The sequence below is a fragment of the Crocodylus siamensis genome, chromosome 6, assembly GCF_052110815.1.
Source record: "Crocodylus siamensis isolate JL-2025a chromosome 6, ASM5211081v1, whole genome shotgun sequence".
Taxonomy (NCBI): Eukaryota; Metazoa; Chordata; order Crocodylia; family Crocodylidae; genus Crocodylus; species Crocodylus siamensis.
This window is the reverse complement of record NC_143400.1, coordinates 69825717-69848938: the sequence shown is the minus strand read 5'-3', so window position 1 is coordinate 69848938 and position 23222 is coordinate 69825717. Positions and strand designations below refer to the sequence as shown.

The 23222-nt window shown below is 42.0% G+C and overlaps 1 protein-coding gene across 3 annotated transcripts; it reads right to left on the bottom strand.

The window, feature by feature from the left end:
• Positions 1-239: 239 nt before the first annotated feature.
• Positions 240-23094, bottom strand: GYG1 (glycogenin 1). 3 transcript variants are annotated; one of them, XM_090054497.1, is made up of 7 exons: positions 22941-23093; positions 18592-18727; positions 15697-15871; positions 14599-14761; positions 7082-7208; positions 3226-3445; positions 240-1077 (listed from the first exon to the last, which is right to left on the bottom strand). In XM_090054497.1, exons 1-7 carry the CDS (start codon positions 22945-22947, stop codon positions 889-891), a joined length of 1017 nt encoding a protein of 338 aa, XP_089910623.1. In that variant the 5' UTR covers positions 22948-23093; the 3' UTR covers positions 240-888. The 3 variants fall into 3 exon arrangements, with proteins under 3 accessions (XP_089910623.1, XP_089910624.1, XP_089910625.1); XM_090054498.1 differs by lacking the exon at positions 22941-23093 and adding an exon at positions 16514-16607 and having other exon boundaries at positions 18592-18652; XM_090054499.1 differs by lacking the exon at positions 3226-3445 and having other exon boundaries at positions 22941-23094.
• Positions 23095-23222: the final 128 nt, after the last annotated feature.

Below are 23222 nucleotides of genomic sequence, written 5' to 3'. Positions count from 1 at the left end.
CATCACAGCCAGGAACTGGAGAATTGGTTTTTCAGTTAGCTATTTTAGTAGTTCCTTGCAATTTCCTCAAAATTGAGAGGAAGACATCTGCTATTAAATTTGCAGGCTCCTTATATTTGGTAGAAATTGATAATTTTTTTAAACAGGAGCTTTTAAAAACAGAGCTACTGTTATTTAATGAGGCTTCAGCACTAATCTTGCAGTTGAGAGCCTCACAATTGAGTTTGGGAAGCCAGAAATGAATCATGAGTATTTATTTTGCAGTAAGTGTAATATTACAGGTAACAGGTAAAACTTAAATTTACTAGTCCCATAACACAGAACTGAACAAAAGCGTTCTATAATACACAGTAACCTGGTCAAGATCTTCAGTGCAAGGTGCAACTGGCAAAGCCGTGCCATTACTAGTAAATCTGCATGTATGCCAACAGTGTAATACTAATACATTTAGAATAAGGCAAAATGGCAGCCACCTTAACCTCTGAGCAGCCCTGTAAAAGGTCTTTATGTGCAAGATGCAAGCAAACAGGAGTAATGCCATTCCACCTTTCAGAGGTGGAGCACATGTCTACAGGTTTAAAGGAAGAAGTTTCAAGCTAGTTTAGTGCCCTGCTCCCAATAAGGTGTTCCCATCCCCCCCTCTATCTATTAGGGAAGACTTGAAAGTTGGGCAAGTATTAGGTGGCAGAACAGTTTCTGCTTTATAGTTTTTGTCCAGTTCTCACCTGTAGTACTGCACAGGCTTTCAGCCAAGGAGTTTAAAAAAAAAATATATATATATATATCAAGCTACTAGTGAATTTAACTGACCATATTCAACACTTTTCTAGCTACTATAGCTGTGGACCAAGTCCTTGTATTGTCTGTGTTTAGAGGAGACAAAAGTTTCTACTGGAGGTAGGTGTCAAGTTTTTTCTTGATGTTATCAAAAGAATCTGCTCCCATGTAGTCAGCCTGGCCTTGTTCCCACCTCTCTTTGCGTTCTTCTGAAGATACAGTTGGTTGTGGCGGTGGTGAGGAAGGTGATGATGCTGTTGCTGAAACTGACATGTGGGACACTGCCTCTGTAACCTCATCCTAGAAAGAGAGAGCAGAGTAAGTATGGTGCACAGGAATAGGCTATGTAACTTAAGAAAAGCAGTAGGGGGCATTGGGTAGGAGAACCAATGAAATGTTCTCATGCAAAGCAGCAAACACTTTAGAAGTCAGTGCAAGAAGTTACACATACTTCCCTAGCAAAATAATGAACAAAAACAGAAGTCAGTGGAAAAATGTGCAAGAACATAATCAAGATTAGGTTTAAGTTCTTCATACCTCTCTACAGAAGCCACAAGAGAAAGCCAGAGTATAGACCAAGCCCGATAGCTGCAAATAGTTCATTAGACAGGTGTAAGATGGACAAGAGTTAAGCAAAGCTGAAATAGTAACTTTGGGCTTAGAAAGGTTGAGAACTTAAACTACTTCATATTCTGTGTATTAACTAGAGTTGCTGTGAAGCTGCACCACATGCATTCTATTAGAACTCCATGCACAAAAGCTAAAATAAACGTCAAGAATTTGCTTCCAGCTAAACCTAAAACCTTCCACTAAGAAATTTAGTGCAGAATGAAATTGGTTCAATCCATAATAAATGGAGTGGACACATGACACAGCCTTATACCAAGGGTTAAGTTATCCTTTAGAAAAAGTAGCGACTACCCTGGCATATTTGTCAGGTGTCTGCTCTCCTGATTCAGGTTCATCTCCAGGTAGGCATTTGCTCAAATAGAGAACTAGCCACCCCATACCCTAGTGGCCAGGTGATATAATACTAGCTACTGAAAGCTGCTTGCTTGGGATTGTGAAGGGGATGAACAGTAGTGCAGAGTAATATCCAGAGTGCATATCTTGTGGAGACTAAGGTTGTCAATGCATGCAGTTTTCTAGACCTGAGCAATTTGTCCTATAGAAGCCTGAAAAGCTACATTTCTAGCCATGTAATATTCTCCTGCCCTCTGACAACCGTTGCTGTATTTAGAATTCCCTACTATATACAAGGGTATATTTCAGCCATGCTTAGGAATACTAGCTTCCTCTTTACACAATGTTTCTGAACAGGTTATTCTGTAGAAGTGAGTTGCTTTCAGGGAGGACATGGGCGTATCTACCCTCTGACCCTCCAGAAGAGACATGCTATTTTACTGGTTTGTTTCTGCTAGTATTTAAGCTTCTGACCAGCTATAAGAATGACATTGTTAATGATTGCCATGATAAGGGATACCCTCTAATGTAGAAGCCCCTGCTGTATTTTTGTTTTCATTTTAATCCTCTCTTATAAAAACAGCTGGCTATGAAAAGAGAGCCCAAAGTGCTACTTTGCATCAGCATACTGTACTGCTTTTCCAAATTCCTTCAATGGAAAATAGGACTCTTGCAATAAGTCTTATTTGTGGCCCATTATTCTGTAAGAGTTCCGAGTACAATGATGTGGGAGACAGAATATTTTAAATAAAGTTAAGAAAAGTTTGAAGAGTTATTTTCTTTGTGGTAGCATAACTTCAGCTATGAGGAATGAACCAAGATAAAGATTACTTTTACAGCATTGGTCACTTTTTAATACAAGATGCTGACTTTTTTGGAATAAGTCAAGAGACAGTTTAGATTAGATTACCATTTCTGAGAATTTTTACAAGTTAAACAATTTACAGCTCTTTAGAAACTGTATCCCTGACTGTTTCTGTTGCTACTACCTAGTATTACAAAGATTCCTAGTTAAGAATGATTGGCATCAGGATCTAGAGTCAATGTTATTTAAAGAAACCTTTGTGAGGCTTGAACCTAAAAAACCATGTCTCCCAGTGCTTGATATGGAAGATGAGTGCTTAGCTTAGAGAGACTCCAGGCCTCTACATGCAGCTTGTAAAGTATCAATGTGGTTTTTACAACAGCACTAGCCACTTCCTCAGTAATTCTTTACAGTTCATAGTAATTATGAAAAAGGAAATTGAGTAAAATCAGACAATTGTGCCAGTAGTGGGGTTTATCTGATCACATCATTTGTTCTACCTTTTCTCAAGTTCCATAAGGTTGGAATGTTGCTCTGCAAAATTCTGGGGAAGATCTGGGGGTGTTAAGTTTGGAATGTAGGGATGCAGGGAAGGGGAGGAGGCATAAAGCTCCTCACATTTTAAGCTGTTTACACAAGTATCCAAGCACAAGAAAAAAAAACAAAAAACAAAAACATACCATGTGTACACCTGTGGTGGTCTCTTTAACAACTCCATGCTGCTCTAATAGTGGTAAGACGTTGGTAATATAGATATCCCACCAGATATTGAGGAATTCTGGGTGAACCATTGTTGGATCATGTGCATCTCCTCTTATGCTTTTTGTTTTGGAGTCATAGGTATAGTTCCATGGTTTTATGCTTCCCAAGAAATGCACTACTTTAGTATTTGCACCAAACCTGCCAAATAAAGAAGTTGCAATTTGTAGATTCTGTAAGGGACTAAAGCTATGCAACTACAGGACATGTTGGTCTTTAGAAGGACTAAATGCTATGAAGCTGCAGCTGCTTACTGGGACTGAAAGCATCGCTATGCAATAGGATAATGTAGATACAGTTCTACATTGTAATTAGACTATTTAGACTGAATCTAGCCAAGACATAGTTGTTTGGGCCATTTCAGTACTTACAGCAACCTCAGTCTCTTGGTAGTACGATGTCCATGATAGCTCAGGAGAGAACAATTTCAAGCAGCAGTTGCAATCAGAACAAGTTTTGATACTGACAAGTTTCCACTATAGACCCACCAATCCAGACAGCTAGGCACCAAAAATTTAGCCTATATCAAGTATCAGTGATAAGGTAACATCTTAGCCTTTGATCCTGTAGAAAGGAAATTTCTAGTTGGTCAGAATATCCAATTTCCCAAGATCCTGCCTCTGCATAAATGCAGTGTTCAATTTAAGCATCAAGAAGGGACTTAATCTTTCCACAGCAGATTGGACAGCCAGCATCAGAACAACAAACTCTCAAGGAAAAGTTGGGTACATTTCAAATACATGGCTATGAACTCTCTGTATTGCAACTATTCTTACTCAATATTTTTAAGAGAGATTTCTGCCTTGAATGATACTTTCCTTCTGGCAAATATGAATGGTCCCCTACTTCTGCTCAGCTAGTCTTCAGATCATCTCCAGATTCAAAGCTTCTATATGAACACTAGAGGATTTCTATTACTTTCAGTTTCAAGGGAGCCTTCTAATCAGTACCTTAGCAATGTCATCTGCAAGTCTGGAGACAGATCTACCAGCCACTAACCTAGCCTGCTTTAGTGACTGCTTTGAATATTAGTATGATTTTCAGTATCAGTTTTACTTGTCTTATTAGGAATCAGCCTGTTCAGTAGATGCAGGCTGCCTCAAGTCTATTGCAGAAAGCTGGCATTCAAATACAACTATGTTTGTAAGTCTGCACCATAACACAAATTGGAGAGCCATCATAGTATAACTTGAGCTAAGTTACTTGCATATTAAAGTTACTGTGTGATCTTACTGCAGTGTGAAAGTCCATGCCCCTTCATGCAGACTTTAGATAATACTTGTTACCAGTACACAGCAGCTTAAAGAGAAATGGCAAAAGGTCAAATTTGTTTTATATTTGATAGGCTTTAAAGAACTTTCTTCTTAGCCTTTAAGAAGTGTCAGAGTGCAGTGCCTGAGAGGTCAAAGGGTCAGTATGAGAACAAGTTTGGTTTCAGTTTGTCATGCATTTAAATTGACCCAGGACTATTTTTTGTGCTTGAGGGTTGACCTTTCTTCCATTATTGATTAGATACCAAGTGTCAATCTGCATTTGATTAAAGCTTAACAAACAAAAATAGCTTAAATTTGGCCTGATTTAAAGGTGGAGAATACCTTATATAAGAGTTCATTTAAATCAATCACTCTGGCTCTACATAGGAATTCTCACTATTTTAAGAATAGTTTGTATGTTTGTGAGTCTGGTCTTCTACAATAATTAAGCTATCAGACTGTCTTCCCCAATTGTTCTCAGAACCTACTCCGTGGATTTTGTCAGCTTATCTTTGGTTTTGTCTATTTGCCACAGATCTGTATTAAGTACGCTTGAATTGGTCACCATCACAGGCTGAACTCTTTTCCTAAAGAGCCAGATGCCCCCAACCTAGTCTTTTGAAGCTTAACATGCATGTTATATTTGGCATTTTCCTTTGGAAAAAGGGATTAGTTAGACAGGTGTGAAGTTTGGCTTTGTTATACAGCTCTGAAATACAAGATCTTAATGTCAGTAGGTTTAAAATTTGGTTTAATTTCAGTTGTATTACTATGAGGAGTTTAGCTCATCTAACAAACATTAATAAGCTGTTCCATTTATTATGTCCTGCTGTAGTAACTTACCCCACACAGATGTAAGGCATGGTGTGTGTGTGTGTGTTGGGGCTGGGGTTACTTTTACTGTTGGGGTTACTTTTACTGTCTGAAGCCCTTTCTTTTCTTGAAGGCTTCAGTTAAGCCTCAGTTAGAGCCAACGTCGTAAGAAGGAAGTTGTCAAGAGCCAAGTAAATCCAGCTGACTAACAACAGAAAGGTCAATTATAAACCCTTACTGTCATATGACCAACCGATCAGAAGCCAAGTAGGGTATACACATCACAATAACTGTTAGCTTAACAAATACCATTTAATACCGACTATTTAAGTAAGAATCTCTGGCTTACATATACTTCTTAAAATAGGTGTTCCAATTTTAGACTGCCAGTATTTCAGATGTTCTGATCACAAGACATAGCTGGAATCTGAGCCAGCAATGGTCTTGCTTAATGTGAACTGCTGCTTTAGTCTCTAATAACCTGATGTCATCTAGGTATCAAATGCAATTGCTTTTCACTTATTTCTGAAGTTAGCAGCAATAGTCTAGTTATATTACAGCTTATAACCATTTGAAGATTATACAGAGTGACAGAGTTAGTTCAAGAACAGAAGCAGGGTAGTAACAGCTCCCAGTTCTGTTACAGTTGGAGAGAAGGTGTCCTTAATGGCACAATCATTTTCTATAGCAGGCAGAAGAATAAAAGCCAGTTTTCCAAGCAGCTGTCCCTACAGGTCAGGGAAGACTGATGCAAGGTAGAGTGAAGATTAGAGCAGGAAGTCTATGTCTAATCAGATAATTTCCATTTAACCAAGAGTAATGCAACATGATTTGTTCAGCTTCTTTCTTTCTTTAAAAAGTGTCAAGGTACACTCCAGACACCTGTCCACCTCAGCTACCTTGCTTAGTTTTGAGAACATGGAAGTCAGAGAGGAAGGCGAGCATGATTTGATAAGTCATCACCAAACTGAGCCCATATTGACTTGGGATGAAGTCTGTTGGAGTTCAGCCGAAGAATGCTCGTAGGTACAGCAATATGACCACCAATACAAGAGGTAAAGAGCTGTGCTCTCAGTTAGTATAAGGGCAGTTGGCAGGAACCTCTAACTCACGGGACAGAGTTGCTGCCATTGAGAGAGGCAACATTAGAAGACTGAACCTTGTAAATGCCAGTTATATTCATTTTGATTCATTCTTTTACTAAGATCAGTTCATTAAATTGTTCAAGACAAGGTTTGTTGGTTAAGGACCAGAGATGCTAACAAGGAACAGAAATTCTACAGCTCTAAACTAGGAAACGTCAAAACTATAGCAGTTTTAAGTGTTGAGAGTTTAGAGCGATCTTGCAGCAACTTGCTATATGCAAGTTTTATTTTCTGCTCCTCTACCTCCTAGTTACAAGGTGCTGTCATAGCTGCTACCTCCAACAACTATCAAGGACTGGTTGCTTATCTTTGCTCTGATCTTAGTGTAGATTACACAGACATGATTCTTTTATAGGATTTTATATGCACCAGAGTAATAGTGGTAACCAGGCTCTAAGAGAGCATTTGCCATCAGGTCTCTTAACTGGCCTAGGCCCTGAATTGCCATTTTGAATTGGTTTCAGTGAATGAAGTTATGTACAGCAAGAGATTAACTACATAGGAAGCTCTATAAAGTCTGGCCCATAGAGTAGCTAAAAATATATATTTAAATATTTTGAACTTACACTTTAAATGCTGGGAGGTATGAGTATATAGAAATGCTGCTCAAGTTATAAATAAATGGCAGATGCTTGCTGATATCTGTTGTTGCCCAGCTGCTGAAGAAAGTGTTTAGTAACCCCTGGTCCCCTCCTGAAAAGGGAAGAGAGAGCAATAGTTAGTAGGCTTCAAAAATTCCCATTTTAGAATTTCTTCAGGTAGTTGTGAAATTCTTCTCAATCACAAGCTGGTCATTACCAGTAAACCTTCTCCATTCTGCCTTCAAGTCCTACTTGAAAGTTTCTTCCATAATGTTACGGACATTTCTAATGAATCTCTCCCCACTTGTATGCCACATTTGTTACTGGACAAGTTGTGCCTGTGTTTGTCGCAGGACAGAAATACCCCAGGGTAGGTATGTACACACACCACTCTAATCAGGGTTTAGAAAGATGCTGAATGCACTGCTGCTTTTTGGCCATTTAATCAGTTATGTAACCCTGGGACAACTGTTCAGATGTACTTTGCAGTGCCCCGGGACAAATTCTTAGACCTTATCATGAGAGCCTTTTTAGAATTTATCCTAGGACAATGGGCATGGACATCTGAGTGACTGCTCTTTTTGGGCATCTATACACATGCTCCAGGGTGGAGAGATGGGCACTTTAATTAGAGCAGCTCTAAGAGACTAGAGTTGCTTTAATTAAAGTGCCTACAGCACCACATGTATTCAGCTTCCCACGCTTCAAAATGGCAAGCTTTTAGTTCAAGTGCCCCCACCACCATTTTGAAGCACAGGAACACTGAATAGACATGACAGAGGCACCTGGAACTCCTCAACATACTCCAGTAGACTATTACAGGCAGTCCTTGGACTTAAGACCCTGTTTTCAGGAGCCAATTGTGTCATAAGTCAAAACATCGCAACTCTGAACCAACTTTTCAGAAGAAATGTTTTATTGCTGAATCAAGGCCTGATACCCTATATTCACCAAAAATACTCCAGAATTTTGTACTCCAATTATAGATGTGTAATCTAGCTACATTAATGTATTTATATTGTAAATAGCAATCATATTGATTTGGAAGGACTTCTTTGAGGTGATTTTGCTGGATTTTATGAAAGGCTCTTGGTTGGACTTTTTGAAGGGCTCTTGGCTGGAGTCTTCTCAGGAGTCTTGGCTGGAGGTTTTTCTGGAGTCTTGGCTGCTTTCTTAAAGAAAGTGTCCAAGGAAGTTTGGACAGATGGGCGACACAGGAAACTTGTGACACCCCGCCAGCAAACATTGGATCAAGCATTGCAAAGTCAAAACTGACATCAGAATTGAAACAGGGTGTCGGTTTATAAACCGAATTGTGAAACGGTGCAACTCAAAATGTTCTAAGTTGAGGACTGCCTGTAATCAAGTCTGCTCTGACATGTACCAATTAGCACACGTTGGAGCAGATGTCCAGCACATGTATAGGTGCCCTTTGTTCTGGGATAAATGGTATATCTCAGGGCAAGTGCAATATCTGTTTGTAGCCTACAAAGGATTTTTTCGGCAATTTTGATTCTCAACAGGTAGCAAGACTTGGGAACCCAAATGTCATAACTGCCAGTGTTTTTTCTTCATTTTCAGCTTCAGCTGAAGCAAAATAGAAAAGTTTTGCTATTTAAGTACTGCTTTTAGTTCCAGAAGGGTAGGCAGCATTCTGAACTTCAAATACAGTGGACTCATTTCTGACGTTATCTTTGTATCATTTGTAAGTGATAAAAAAGAGCCCAGGGTTATTCATCAAGAGCCTATTAAGAATAAGGCAATCCTGTAGGACTGCTTTCCCTTACTTCAGTTCTCTCTCCTGCCCCCCTCCCCCCAAAATAAACACTTCCTAAGACAGCAATTTGCTTGGTTATCAAAATTCCAGCTTCTACAAGAATTTAAGATCTATTGTATGAAATGCATTCAAATTGAATTATCTAGTTTAAAATTTTTATGCTCTAGTTCATGCATGGAATGAGTACTTAAGACTGTGTTGAATTCAAAACATCAGGAACCACAGTAGATGGCTTCTTGGTTTAATAAAATGTAAGCGTTTCCAGAAGATGCACCAAATTATGAAGAAAATGGCAAGGAGACCTGAAATATTACTAGACAAATTCAAGTTATGCTTTAGTGGTCAAATTATATACACACACACACACTTTTTTTTTTTTTTTTTAAGAGGCAAAGTTTCAAGAGAGAGCATTTAAGTTTTGAGAGAATGTACAAGTCAACTAAATAGCTTTAAGTATTTGACAGATAACATTCCCCTCCCTCCTTACTTTTGGAAACCTCTTTTAGTTTAGGCTCTTACTTTTTAGAAGCTAAATTGGAGGGGATTGCATGTCAACTTCCACCTACAGAGATTTATGAAGCAGTGTTATCTGCTACCTTGCCACTAGGGTCAATTTTACAATTTCTGAATCAAGGCCACTTTTAAAAAAATCAGCTGAGGAAGAAGTACAATTTCTCCATACCAGGTGCATCTACAGATCCGCTTTACTGTGAAGTCAGCTAATTAGCTCCTCAGTAAAGCATCACTATCTACACATGCACCCTGCCAGGCAACTCTGCACTGTAGTACCCTCATGCCCCAGCTAGCTCCTTTGTCACCTGATGCTGCCATCTGGAGCCTGGAACTAACCCCCTGGGCTGCTCTGCCCTGGCTTGAGTTGTGATCTGGGGTGCACATGTAGATGCTACACCTGGGAGCAGCTGACTTCAGTATGAACTGTGTACATGTTTAAAGCTGGAGTAACTGCATGTATAGATGTGACCATAGATACCTATTCATTTGTCACAATGCTAAGCAAGTATTAGAACAAACTCAAGCTGGGAGCTTTCCTTACTCTAGTTAATATTAACTGCCTTTGAGAAACCAAAGAATAAATTCACTTATTGAGCTTCTAGTGGTAGAACCAAAAAGAACCTTGAAGGGATAATGGTGTATTGTTTTTACCAATAGCTTTCCTCCAATGAAGCTATTATTTTACTGCAATAATATATTAGAATTGACAAGTGGAATAATTAAAAGATGAAAAGAAGCTTAGCGGTGATGTGTTTTCTTTGTTCCTGGGAAAGCTTTCCAAGCCAAAATCAGCAACTGTTACTGTAATTGGAAAGCCCTTATGCCATTTAAGCATCTATCACACTAGAAGTCTGTTCCCAGATTTGACCTGCTTATTCATTTAATTGTCAGAATACCAGGCATCTTGGCTCTAAATTCTAATACCCGAGTTAAACAAACCTGAACTATGAACTGTTTACCCTGCTTTAAATCAACCACAATTTTTCAGTCTATGACTCCACTACAAGTTCAAATTTTCCCTCCTATATGCAAGCACATAGGAGCAGCCTTAGAAAAAGGTGTTTTCTTTACTATCTAGTCCTGTGTGTTGTTTTGTCCCTCTTGCTTCTTCTCCCTCCATTATTGTTTCAGTACTTGAAAGTAGCTATTTCTAGCCTCCCCTCCACCCCCCGGAGATGAATTTGATATCAATACCATTTTAACATAATATTGTTTAATTATGGCAATTCCTTTATCTTTATCTAGTTGTACTTCAGAGCAACTTGTAGAACCACTGGCTAAGGTTCTAGCTTAGAGGAGAGCCAACTAAACTGTGTAAGCCACAGAAAGTTAGCTGGCCTGTGCAGAGAGACCAACTCTTGAAAAAGATCAGAGACACCATCAGGTAGACTTTCTTTACAGAAGCATACACAAATACACACTGGAGAATGACTGGCTAGGCTACACTATACAGAGAAGGACCTGGGAAGTACAGTATACCATAAAACTGAATCAGCCAACAGTGTGCTCTTTGTGATAAAAAAAAAAAAAAAGCAAACAGTATGCTGGGCTGTATTAATAGGAGTGTAACTTGAAAATGAACTGAAGTTATTTTTCTGCTCTAATCAGCACTAGTGAAGCCTCACCTGGAATACTGTGTCCAGTTTTGGGCTCCATACTTTCAAAAGGATGCAGACAGCTTGGAAAGTATCCAGCACAGAAACAATGATTAGGGGCCTGGGAGACTAGACTTATGAGAAAAGGCTGAAAGAACTGGGGTCAATTTTGCCTGGAAAAGAGAAGGCTGGGAAGGGAGGGGGATTTGATAAATCTTCAAATACCTGAAGGGTGAATACAGAGCAAATGGAGATGACTTTTTCTCTGCAACTGTAGGGGACAGGACTAACAGCAAGGGCTCCAAGCTGTAGCAGGTGAAATTTAGCTTGGAGATTAGGAGGAACTTTCCAACTCCTCGAGTGATCAAGCTTTGGAATAGGCTGTCTAGAGAAGCTGTGGATTTTCCATCCCTGGAAGTTTAAGAACAGGTTGAAGAGATACTTGTCAGGGAGCCTTGAGCAGGGGGCTGCACTAGATCACCTTGTGAGATCCCTTCTAGTTGTACTTTTCAATAATCATATGACCCAAGCTTTGTGGCTGGGGCACTAGATTCCTTGGATTGGCATGCATGAAGGGGACTGTAAGCCCTTTCCCCCTGCAAGGAAGAAAGGTGCCATCTTAACTGTCTGGTACAGGCAAGTTGAGATACAACCCCAACTGTTTACTTACCATTCCTGTCCCTTCCCCCTTCCTAGGTAATGGGAAGAAGTGGTGGTATATAGGACATGAATAGTCAGTCTGGTTTGGAGTTTCAGTAATTAGGTGACAGAGCCGGGTCATTCAGTTTGCGATTCTGGAAGTTGACTAATAAAGACCCATGTTGCCACCTTAAATTTTATCATCAGTTTTAGCCTTATCCATTTGTAAGTGCATGTAGTTAGATTGTCTAGTAAGAGTCAGCAAGTGCTGACTTTCACGTCCAGTCATTCTCTCTCTCATTAGTGGGAGACTGTCTGAAGCTGAAACACAGGAGTATGCTTTCAAAATGCTGTAGCATTTGTAATTCTTTTAAGAAACTAAATATACCCATACTTCCATTAACAGCAATAGAGATGAATTTGTGGCTTAATATACTTAGGATGTGATTCTGTGTTCCAGCCAGAAGATCTAGTGTAGTCCCATAGTCCACTGATAATTTCTTTTACTGTTGATTGTACTGAAGGACACCTTAAGAATTATTTCAGATGAAATGCCAGAACTTTTCTACTGCTTCTAAGGCTGCATCTTTGAGCAAGATTTATTCAGGCTATCAGGTATTCTGCTACTTCAGCAACAGATTTATAGTCGTGGGTAGTAGTTAAAAGTAAAACGGTTTTGATCTTAGTTAAGCTATGATGAAATAAAAGCTAGTTGAAAATTCTCACATTAGCTGAACCAGTATTTCTCCACTTATGGAATATTGATATCTGAGAAGCAAGCCTAACTCTAAAAGTCACTACCAAAAAAGTTTTGCTGTACAATATTCCTCTACCAGTTATTCCCTTACCAGCAGTTGGCATTCTGATGTTTTAAATTTTCATACAAAATGTTCAGTTTTACTATGGTGAGATGAAGTTTATAAATTTTTACTTTGAGCAATGTGCTTATTTGAATGTAGGAGCTAGGAAATTTTGCCTTGAAGATGAATAGCACTTTTGATAAGACCATCTTCACCTGTTGTCAGTATGAAACAGGTGAACAATTTCTTGTTAGCTGTTGAGGGATTAGGGTAAGAATTGTTACATTTGTGAGAACTTAAGGTTTTTTGTATTAGTCATAACTTAAAAAAAAAAAATTTTTGAGACTTGGTTTAGTTTACCTCAATTGTAGTAATACTAGAAGAGATACAGAATGCTAGACTGAAAATTGCTTCCCATACATTTAAGGAACACTTTATCTGTTTCTGTTAACTCAGTAGCACCCTTAATATCTCAATCTTTTTCAAATTCAGTGGGAAAGGTTTTAAAATACCCAAGCATAAAACACAAGTGTTACCACATGACTATGTACTCTATGGTAACTTGAGTAACCATTCATTTCCAATGGGATTCAGCGCAAATTATATTGCTAGGAACCATTTGAAGTGATTTAGCAGACTTCTAGACAAGCAACAGATGCTTAAAGCAATCTGCAATTGATCTGAGAGTTTTAGGGGAGTACTACCTTAGGGAAGTAGCCCATTAGTGAACAGCTGTCTAAGATGCTGGATGCAGTGTTGGTTATGGAATCTGAAAGCCAATCTCCTAGCAGAGCTTGAAAGAATCCTTTTAGTAAGGGCTGCTAAATCTAATTTAGCAGATTATCTACCTTCCCTGCTTTTAAAAGGGTACATGAACTACTTGAGGTCCATATACTACTTGAGGTAACAGGGGGCCTTACCAGGGCCAATTAGGAGTTGGCCCATCCCCATTTCTGGGCTAACCGCCTGCCTCTCTTGCTTGCCAGGCCTTGATGGAAAATGATTATACTACCCAGGTAGGAGGCTGCCCTTTGGCAGCCCTGTTGTCCTGGGCCTATGAATGCAGCTCCAACCACCGCTGTACTATATCCCAAGCCTTGCAGATGACACCTCACACCACAACTGGTGCTCCTGGGTTTCACAGGGACTCTCACCCTCCTTGGAGCAGGTCATTGTGCTCAAACTTTAGGTCTTTCTTTTGACCCACAGTTGGCCTCCTTGCAGTGGAGGACTTGCTGGGGTCGGGAATCACCCCTAACTCTCTGGCTGAACTGCCCCCACCACTTGGCCTCTCGCCCAAACTATGGCCTCAGGCATCCATGAATATAGCTTCGCCTCTTCCCCACACATGGGGTTCCCACTATGCCCACTCCAGGGCCTCTACACCATGCCCCACCGTGGGTGTCCCATCCTCACAATCAACTATTCCCCAGGCTGGCCCTTGTGCTGCCCTTCAGGCTTACTCCCAGTTCAGCCCTACTCACACATAGTCCTTCAGGCATACTCCTGTTCAACCCTATTCTGTGTGGGACCACCTACATCCCAGCCCTCTGAGGCCTTCACAACTGCCCTCTTTCTCCATGGCCACACAACTATCCCTGACCAGGGGCCTCTGGGGTCTTCCTCCCCTACAGGCTTAGGTGGCCATAGCTGTGCCTGACCCCAAATACCCAAATTGTGGGGGCTAGGGGGTTAAGGTGCCATGACCCACCTTTCATCAGGGTGGTAAGTGGCCTAGCATTTCCTGGGGGGCTTCTGTGCCACTAGGAGCCCCACCAGACCACCCATCCCCAGCAGGGTACAGTTCTAGTTCATGCCCAGGACCAAGAGCCTCCTGTTCTTACCTTCCTGCTGCAGCTCAGCCAGGCGATATTTCCACCTGGGCTGTCCTTTGCTCTCAGAATGGCTGCTGCCATCAGGTACCTGCTAGCTGCCTGACTGCCCTTAAAAGTGACAAGGCCTTCAGACATTAATAAGTTAATGATAATTTCTAGTATTATTAATCAGACTCAATTTAAGTGTAAACAAAAGTTTCCTGAAGACATGGAATCCTTAAAATACCATTTTCGTTGCAACTGCCCTTCCAATTCTCAACTACTGCCCTAGTGCACAAAAAGCTAAGGAGCTATTCCCCACCCTTAGCATTTTAACAGTTCTTCTGTAAGAGTCCATACATACCATCAAAGCTACCCTTCTCTGTGGCAAGTTGCAACAGCTCATTGTATGTTTCAATGGAAGGTCGATAAACAAAAACTCCAGAATTAAAACAGTCAGGCCAGCCTGGATCTGGTGCTGCAGATAGCTCTTCTCTCTCAAAAAGCTCATCAATGTTTGCCAAGACCTAGTTGTAGGAAAAATAAGATTGTTATCATTCCTAGGCTAGAGTTTTGCAGCATTTCATCTTAGTGGAGTTGCCAGTCATCCCAAGATACTGTATTTACTCAAATCCTATGTGAGGTTTCCCCCCCACATTCAACATGGGGAAAAATAGCCCCTTGTCTTGGATTCAAGTACAAAGCAGGATAGGGACTAGGGAATAGGCATCTGCTGCAGCTATTGCCTACACTTGGGGTTGGAGTCCGAGTTGCAGCTGCTGTCCCTGTGCAGACTGTTCCCTCTCCCACCCACACCCCTTCCACTTACTCTCAGTGGTGGCTCTGGTTCTCCTCTAACCTGGTCACAGAGCACAGGGTGTGTCCAGCTCCAGCCTAGCCAGGCAACACTAGTGGTGGCAGTGGTGGTGAAGGCAGCTCCAGCCAGAGCTGCCACTGCCACAGCTACTGCTGCCTGACTGGCCAGGGGCTGGAGGCATTATCTGCTTTATGCCCCAGGCCAGAGCTGCAACTGAGGATATTTAAGGGGGGGACAGGGCAAGGGGCAGGCTGCTTGACCCCCTGCTACTGTTTGCCTCTACTGCTGCTTTCCCTGCTTGCAGTGGTGGTGGGGGCTGGTAAGAAGTTAAAGACAACTCACCAATAATTAGGTTCTACATATAACAAATTTATAACATTTTTACATAAAACTGTCTCTAGAATCTATTTTTGGAGGCATCATCTTAAAGTCAAAGTTACCTTGACATCATATTTATTCAAATCCATGACAAGCTTTTGCCACAGGTCCCATATAAGACAGTTAAGTGCTAAGGAACATCCTTGTCACAGGGTCAATCATAAGTCATTAAACTTTTGCTGCCATTAACCAAATTATGGGCCCAATTATGGAAAGGCCCTCCTCTAGACAGAAGCATATTGCAACACACACCACACACAAACTTACCATTGTGTCTGCATCCATGAATACACATTTTGAATACTGAGTCAGTTCCCAGCAGTGGAGTTTTGTTAAGGTAATACCCAGTTCAGGTCTTTTCATTAGCGCTAGGTGAGCTGAATCCCCACTGTCCAAGATATCTACCAATATAACGTCATCGAATACCTTTTCCAGCACCTTCCTGTGGAAAGATTTAGTATCGTCTAAGCATTATTTCCATACCCAACCTGTGGACAGTGCTGTTTTTACCCAATGTGTATTAGGGAGCCAAAATGGCTTGGGCACAAACAAGTTACTGCAAGGTAAGCAAAACTAGGGAATTATAGCATGTCTGCTATTCCGTCCTAATGACCCATTATCCACACTTACTGTAGTAGCTAAAAGCTAGTCTGTGGTAACTTAGGCCACACTTACCATGAAGGGACTGAAGTAAAAATTCCTGCCCTGCAGTAATTTGCTTGTGTATACCCATGCCACTAGATTGGGTCTTGGGTATGATGTGCTCTTGGTACCATTTGAGATGGACTTCAAGTTGCCCAGACAAAGTTCTTGTCCACCAAGCTTTTCTGTTTAAAAAAAAATCTATTTACCAAAGCCTGCATTTCTGAAAGGGTCTGCAGTAATAACAGAACACTCTTTCATGTACATAGGTCAACTAAAGCTCATCTAGGTAGCTTGACTTTGCCAAAGGATTTGCATGAGCCAGATGCCAAAAACTAGTTATTGGTGAAGTGACAGATTTTGATTTGGACCTGATGATCTCGCAAGGTCCCTTCCAGCCCTAAACTTATGTGAATCTGTGATCATACTACTAACTACTTACTGTTCCTTAGACGAGCTTGTGCAGTACAATGGACAGCAACTGAATCCTAACCACTGGCATGCCATAACTGCAGTACATGTGTGTCCTTTAAAAGCTGGGGGGGCGGAAAATCAGATGCAATGGTTGGTGATGGGTAGTCAGATAGTCATGGTTAACTGAAACTTATCTAAGTTCAGAAAAGATGAAGGTGAGTAATCATACTGTAGCTTGCTTTCCTTTGCTTACAGGTAAAATTTTGTAGCATAGTTTCATATCTACTTTAAAGGCTGATATTCAAATAAGATAGTGACTGGACATGCACCAATAGGTTAAGAAAACTGCCCCCCCCAAGAGACGCACAACATTAGGCTGAGATAGTAATGTTGAAAGAAAGAGAAAAGAAAAAACAGGATTTCTCTCTTTATTTCAGGTCCCCTGACATTTTTATCTTACACTGGTGCTCTAGGTTGAGCCAGCCATCTACAGCATCTTGAGCATGAACAGCTTATCAGAGAATCAGGTTGTATAGTAGTACATGCTAAGAACCATTTTGATTAGCCAAGTTTAGAATTTTACACACTTATTTCCCTTTGGGGGTTAATCGGTAACCAGCTATTTTCAACCTGGGAGGACTTTTACAATCGTTGAATTCTCTTCAGCCTCATGAAGGGTATATGTGCCTAAAAGGTTGCAAAGAAAGGAATTTTTTTGCTACTATTTAGTTGGTCTAATAAAAGATATCACCTCTGACCCAAGAGCTTTGTGCATCTCTTTCTCAGACCAATGCAGCTCCAAAATTGATCCTTGGTAACCAACTGTTATTTTTATTATGGTATGATTATTGTTGAACCTAATTGTGTTGCAACTGGAAAAAGACTGATGCAAGTTCCACTCTTACAACTATCTATGCAAAATTCATTTTATGACGTTATTTATGCCTTCCAAGAGAGGGCACTAGTTTAACAGGCTGGAGTAGATTCTTTTAAAACAGAATGCTGTTAATCTAATGAGTGAATGTTTTTGGCTACTAGATACAAGTATTCCATTTGATCTTGAACAGCTGACCTTGTGAGTGTTCTACCACCAGGCTAGAATAGTTTGGGCAGGGGCCCTTATGCCTCTTGGTGGATGAACAACAACGGGTATCCAAGAATACAAGATTAACGGAGCCCATAGGAGAAAGAGGTTGCATACTTCAGCCCAGGGAAGAAGGAGCTTGGTTCTCATCCCTGCTATAAGGTTAAACCACCTCTCCACCTAAGATGGTAAGTTGCCATGGGTGTGGTGCTTGGCTTCAGGCCCCTACACTGAGTGGCTCACTATAGGGTGCCACCCACTTAGCACATAGGTGTTATTTAGAATAGACTGTTATTTGGAAGCTACTCTCTCTACTGGCTGGATAAGTACATACCTTTGGAATTCATCTCTGAAAAGTGATACTTATCCAGTGTCACAAAAAGTCAAGAGAAGCAGGATATTTGACTTGGGTCTCCCAAGTACCAGGTTAGTGGTGTTGAGCTTCTGGACCACTGTCTCATTGCATTTCATTTTCTTATTTGACAGGGTAGGCATCAAAGGATTTTACTGCCCTGTGTGGAGTACTGCCGAATCAGGACTTCCCACTTGCTTCTGATCAGCACATATCAAATGCCAGAACCAATTCAACATTACTCTTAGATGGCTACTTAGGGCCCTGCTACACGTTCAAATTAAAGCTGGATAGAAACTAACTATAGCATGGTTATGTATTTTCAAGTACTAACTTTATAGCTAGTTGGCCTTTTTATAGGTGGATAATCATTTTTATGGTGAAAATTACTTTGCACATGTGGTCAGTCTAAATTTATTGCACAATTAACCAGTTAATTGCATAATATATGTAATGTGTAGCAGGGGCCTTAGAGTGCACATCAGTGACAGTCTTCCTACTTTAGTTGGAAAACTAAACCAACTCAAGGAAGTACAGAATTTCAAGGAGCCTCAGTTGGCATCTATTGCCCCAAGTGTTTTGTGTTAATCCAAACTTCCAAAGCAGATGAGCAGTTTCAACTCCAAAATTAAGCAGTTTTCACAATAACGTAAAAATAGAGATGACCTACCTCACTGGATCTGAAACTTGGGGAGTTACAAGCACAGTCAGCTTCTTTGTTGTTCTGTAGTGTTGTAGAGATGAACCCAGTACAAGTGCTCCTTTCACATATGAATCATTTGTAGCCAGGGTTACAAAAGACTGACCTGGAAGAAAGAAATTATGCTAGTATTCATAATAGTTCAAGTTAAATCTGCCACAGCATTTCTGGCTAGTTATCTGAAAACTATGCAGCTACTTACCTAAGATAGTACTATAATCATCTAAAGAGTAATCAAGTTATTTATCATGGTTCAGTCAGTTGTGAAGAGCAACATATCAAATTAGAAGTTGAAACTTGCTATCTACTACCTGACTAGAATAATGGGCTAGTTAATAGACAGTCCTAGATTTGAGTAGAAAGCATATTCCATGTTGTGTGGAGAAAATCCTACTTGTTTATCTTTTTTTGCAATTTGGACCTAAAAATGGAATTGTATCATTATTAACCGAACTTCTCCTCAACCAAAAGAAACCTCTAGAACCACGATTCTCAATCAAAGTGCCAGGGCCCCCCTGGGTACTGCCAGACCCTTTGAAAGGAGCCATGAGGTATGAGGGGATAAGTAGATAATTTAAGCAGGGAAGCACAGGCTCAAGCTTGCCCCTGTTTGAATGATTTCCCAGCTCCACTGCCTAGCCTGCAAGGAGGTAAGCACTATAATATAAAAATTAGTTTTTTGAGATTAAATACTACACAATTCACAGAAGCTATAGAGACGTCTCAAGTCCAAAAAGGTTGGAAGCCACCTGACCAAACTTTTGGTAGTTATCTGCATATTTAAGGCATTTTATTTTTTTTTTTTACTACAGGCTTGCCAAAAAGGAGTCCGACTCCAAAGCTGAAGTAATAAGCCACTGAGGTGTTCAAATTTTATATTTTATCCACATTAGGTACAGATTAACAATTAGATGTTTTATTTTTACAGTAGACTTGAGACATTTAATTGATTTAGATCAGGGCTGTCCAACTGGTGGCCTGCAGGCTTCAGCCCCCTCACTCTCCCCAACTCTGGTTTTGGCTGCACATCCCCTCCCTCAGGAGGCAGGGCAGGGCATTGGTGAGGACAGGAGTGTGTGCAATGCAACAGTGCAAGGGAGGGGGGCCTTTGCATTCATGTGGCTTTGGGGGCAGGGGGTATGCCTCTGGCTCACCCTGGTGCAGCCCACTGCCACCTGGGCAATCCAAATTTAGATGTCAACAGTGTTACAGAGTGGACTTCAAGAGCCAAGTTAGTTGCATAGCAGGTTTGCCATTGTAAATAAGAGAATACAAGCTTTTAAATGTAAAGGGTTATATTAGCTCTGATCCAGCAATAGGTAATGAAGTGAATTATAACCTCCTTTGTGATAAGTGGCCAATGGTTTTCACTGTTATATTTAGCACTGTTCACAATAAGTACAAGATAAATAGCTATGCTGAGACTTGCTTTTACTGGAACTTCACTTTAAGTAGTGAAACTCAAAGAAACTCAAAGTTTCAGACTTTGAGCATTGTTTTACTTCCAGAAGCTTTAATTATGTTAATGTTGGCTCATTCTTACTACAAACACAGATGTGCTTGAGGTCCATTTACTAAAATGACCATTTCAGGGTGACATCACAAGCAGGAGAGACCCTAGGCAAGACAAACTGAAGTAATCTTAAGTAGATTTCCTTCAAAAATGCACCCCTTTAAAGGTCTGAAGTAACCAAAAAGTTACTATTGCAAGGAAAGGCTACACTTTTCTATGAAGTTACTAAGACGCTAAGTACTTGAATTAATAAGAAGTAATTCAGAGCATGAAGTATAATTCAGTTACTAGTGCCAGGAAGTCAAATTACAGAGGATTCATAGCTGTGTCCAGAGAGTTGTTCGATTACTGATTATTCTTATTTATAAGCAGCAAACAATTCTCTGCCTGTTACCAGCTTCAACAACTAGTAGCACCAATGCTGAACAACAGCTCCGGCAGTCGTGCACCATTTTTCAGAGCCATGCATGTCATTTTTGCCCTTCAAATGCCAGTCTGAACACAAGCTGTAGGAACTTCAGTTACCTAGTGCATCTTAAGCAAGGTAAGTGTTCTTTTACTACAGAACACTTAAGTTCTTCTTACCAGCTTCAGAAGTTGCACCTCCTATGTTCCCAAAGAATATAGTTTAACTTTAGCTTTGGCAGATAAAATATTTTTTAGGGTTTATAAAACTCACTGAAGGGCTAGTGTGCTGCACATAAACACAGAGGGATTGTGCTCATAGTAATGTCCTTTGACCCTTAAAGTCTTCCCCCCCACCCCCACCAGCTGCTTTCTAGACTGTATGGCACTGGCAGTAGCCTCACTGCTAACAGACTAGCCTTGTTCCTTAAGATTTTAAGATGCTTGTGTGGTCCCTGACCATTTCTTGCCTGACTTTGAAAACTACATATTTGAGTTCTACACACCTATGTTTACTAGTGCTGTACCAACAAGTAATACAGGAAGTTCTTAAATTAGCTAAACTCCCTTTTCTGTAGCAGTTTATAATCCAAGTAAACTGAAATTTGTGCTTAGAATAACCAACAGAGCAGGCAAGGGATGGCTAGAAACATGCTGAGCCCCTCAACTGCTGCCTTAAAGGGAATTAAATTGTAATATGCAGAACAGCAGTTTTATTTTATTCAGATAGCCCTTTAAGAGGATCCTATTTGACTAAGCCAAGTCCATACAGTATGAAAGACAACTTGATAGCAAGTATGAGGGTGTTTTCCCCATTAAATATAAATCCCGCTTTTGCAGAATCAACTCAAAACCTAGTTCATGCTGAAGCACAAAATGTGAGAGTATCAGGCAATTTCCTGTTCAGTTCTAAATACAGCCACACATAGCTAAGCAAGTTGTTCCTCCTGCCTTGACTGAGAGCCAGAAGTCTTATAGTCTTCCCCATTTCAGTCCATATCATCTTTCCACCAGTGCAAATTGTAAGGGAAACAGTAAGAAGAGTGTTGAAATGTTCAAGTTGGCTTTAAACTAGCTTGTTCAAAGCTGGCTCATACAAGTATGTTGTAGTCAGAAGTTTATAGATAGCTTCAGTCTCCCACCTGTTATTTTTTTTCTACCAAGAAACAATATGTTCCTGTTCAGGTTGTGGTTACAACACCTCAACATGACTGCCCTTTGTACTAGGGCTTCACCAAAATATTATAAAGAAACATAGATCTGACTAACAAGTCACTTGCATCATTTGACTGATTAGTCCTTGAGAGTGCAATAAATTCTTAGCTAGTATATAACTGAGGGGACTGACTAATTGTTAGCAGTAGGGACAGGGCCCTAGCACCTTCTGACAACCAGTCCTCCCATATACGTCTTAGGCCACTATGTTCTCCCTTCCCTGCACTCCTGCATACTTTCCAATTTTGTGCTGGAGAGCTGCAGACTCCATATTTGCATTATACTATCAGGGGAAAATGGAAGAAGAGTTGCATTTGACAACAGCTATTACTAATCTGTACATTAAATTAAGGCACAGCAGCCTTAAGAACCTGAAAATGAAACTAACTTCACTGCCTAGCCTGCCCAAGAGAAACAGAATGAGGAAACATGCTAGAGGATGTGTAGCCACAGGCAGTAGGTCCATGCATCCTCCCCCATCCCCGGCAACACCGTCAGCCAGTCTGGCACCTGATTTGAGTTAGCAAGGTTTGCCTAGAGCCTGGGGACCCCCACATGTTGCTTCAGCCCTGCTTAAAGGCTTTTCAGGTGGCCGGAGCCCGGCAGCTGACAGCTGTCTCCCCTTCTAGTAGAGAAAGGGAAAGAGGGGGCTTCCAGACGTCACCCTCAGAGCTGCCAGGTCCCCGCTAGCCAGGGCGGCCGCAGAGCCTGCGGGGCAGCGCGCGGACGGGGCAGCCGGGCCGGAGCTCAGCGCCTCGCAGGCCAGCCCGAGCCGCTCCGCCCGCTCAAGGGCTTGACGCGCCCCTGTCCTGGCCCCGGCACAGCCCCGCAGCCAGGAGGGCGAGGGCCGCGCCCCGCGCAGAGCGGGGGGCGCTTGGGGCCGGAGCCAGGCCCGGCTGCTCCCGAGGGGAGCGGCGGGAGGCCGAGCTCCGCGCGCGGGGAAGGAAGCGGAGGCGCGGGCGGGCACGGGTCAGCCGGGGAGGCAGGAAGCGCAGCTCGGTGCCTGCCGCGGCCAGCCTAAAAATAGGAGCCGCCATAAGCGAGCGAGCAGCTGGGGGCGGCCCGGCCGGGCCCGCTGCGCTCCGCCAGCTGCTCCTGCAGGTCAGCCGGCCCCGGGGCAGCGCCGGGCTCGGGGCCGGCAGGGCAGGGAACGGCACAGCTCCCCAGCCCGGCCGGGCCCTCCTACCTGCCATGGTGCCGCCGGCTGAGGCAGATGCTGCTGCCGCTCGTAGCGAGCGCCCGGCTGGAGCCGCCCCTTATAAGCGGGCGGGCGGAGCTACGTGGGGCACGTAAGCAGCCGGGCCGCCGCCACCTGCTGCCGCCGCCGGTCGACGGGGCGAGGCGGTGCTGGGGCAGCTCCCGCCCGCCCCTGCAGCCCCCGGCACGTGCGCGCCGCCCCGCCCCGCCCCGCCCCTGCGCGGGGCTGAGCGCGGCGGGACCTGCGGGGCGCCTCGGGTCACTGCCCCCG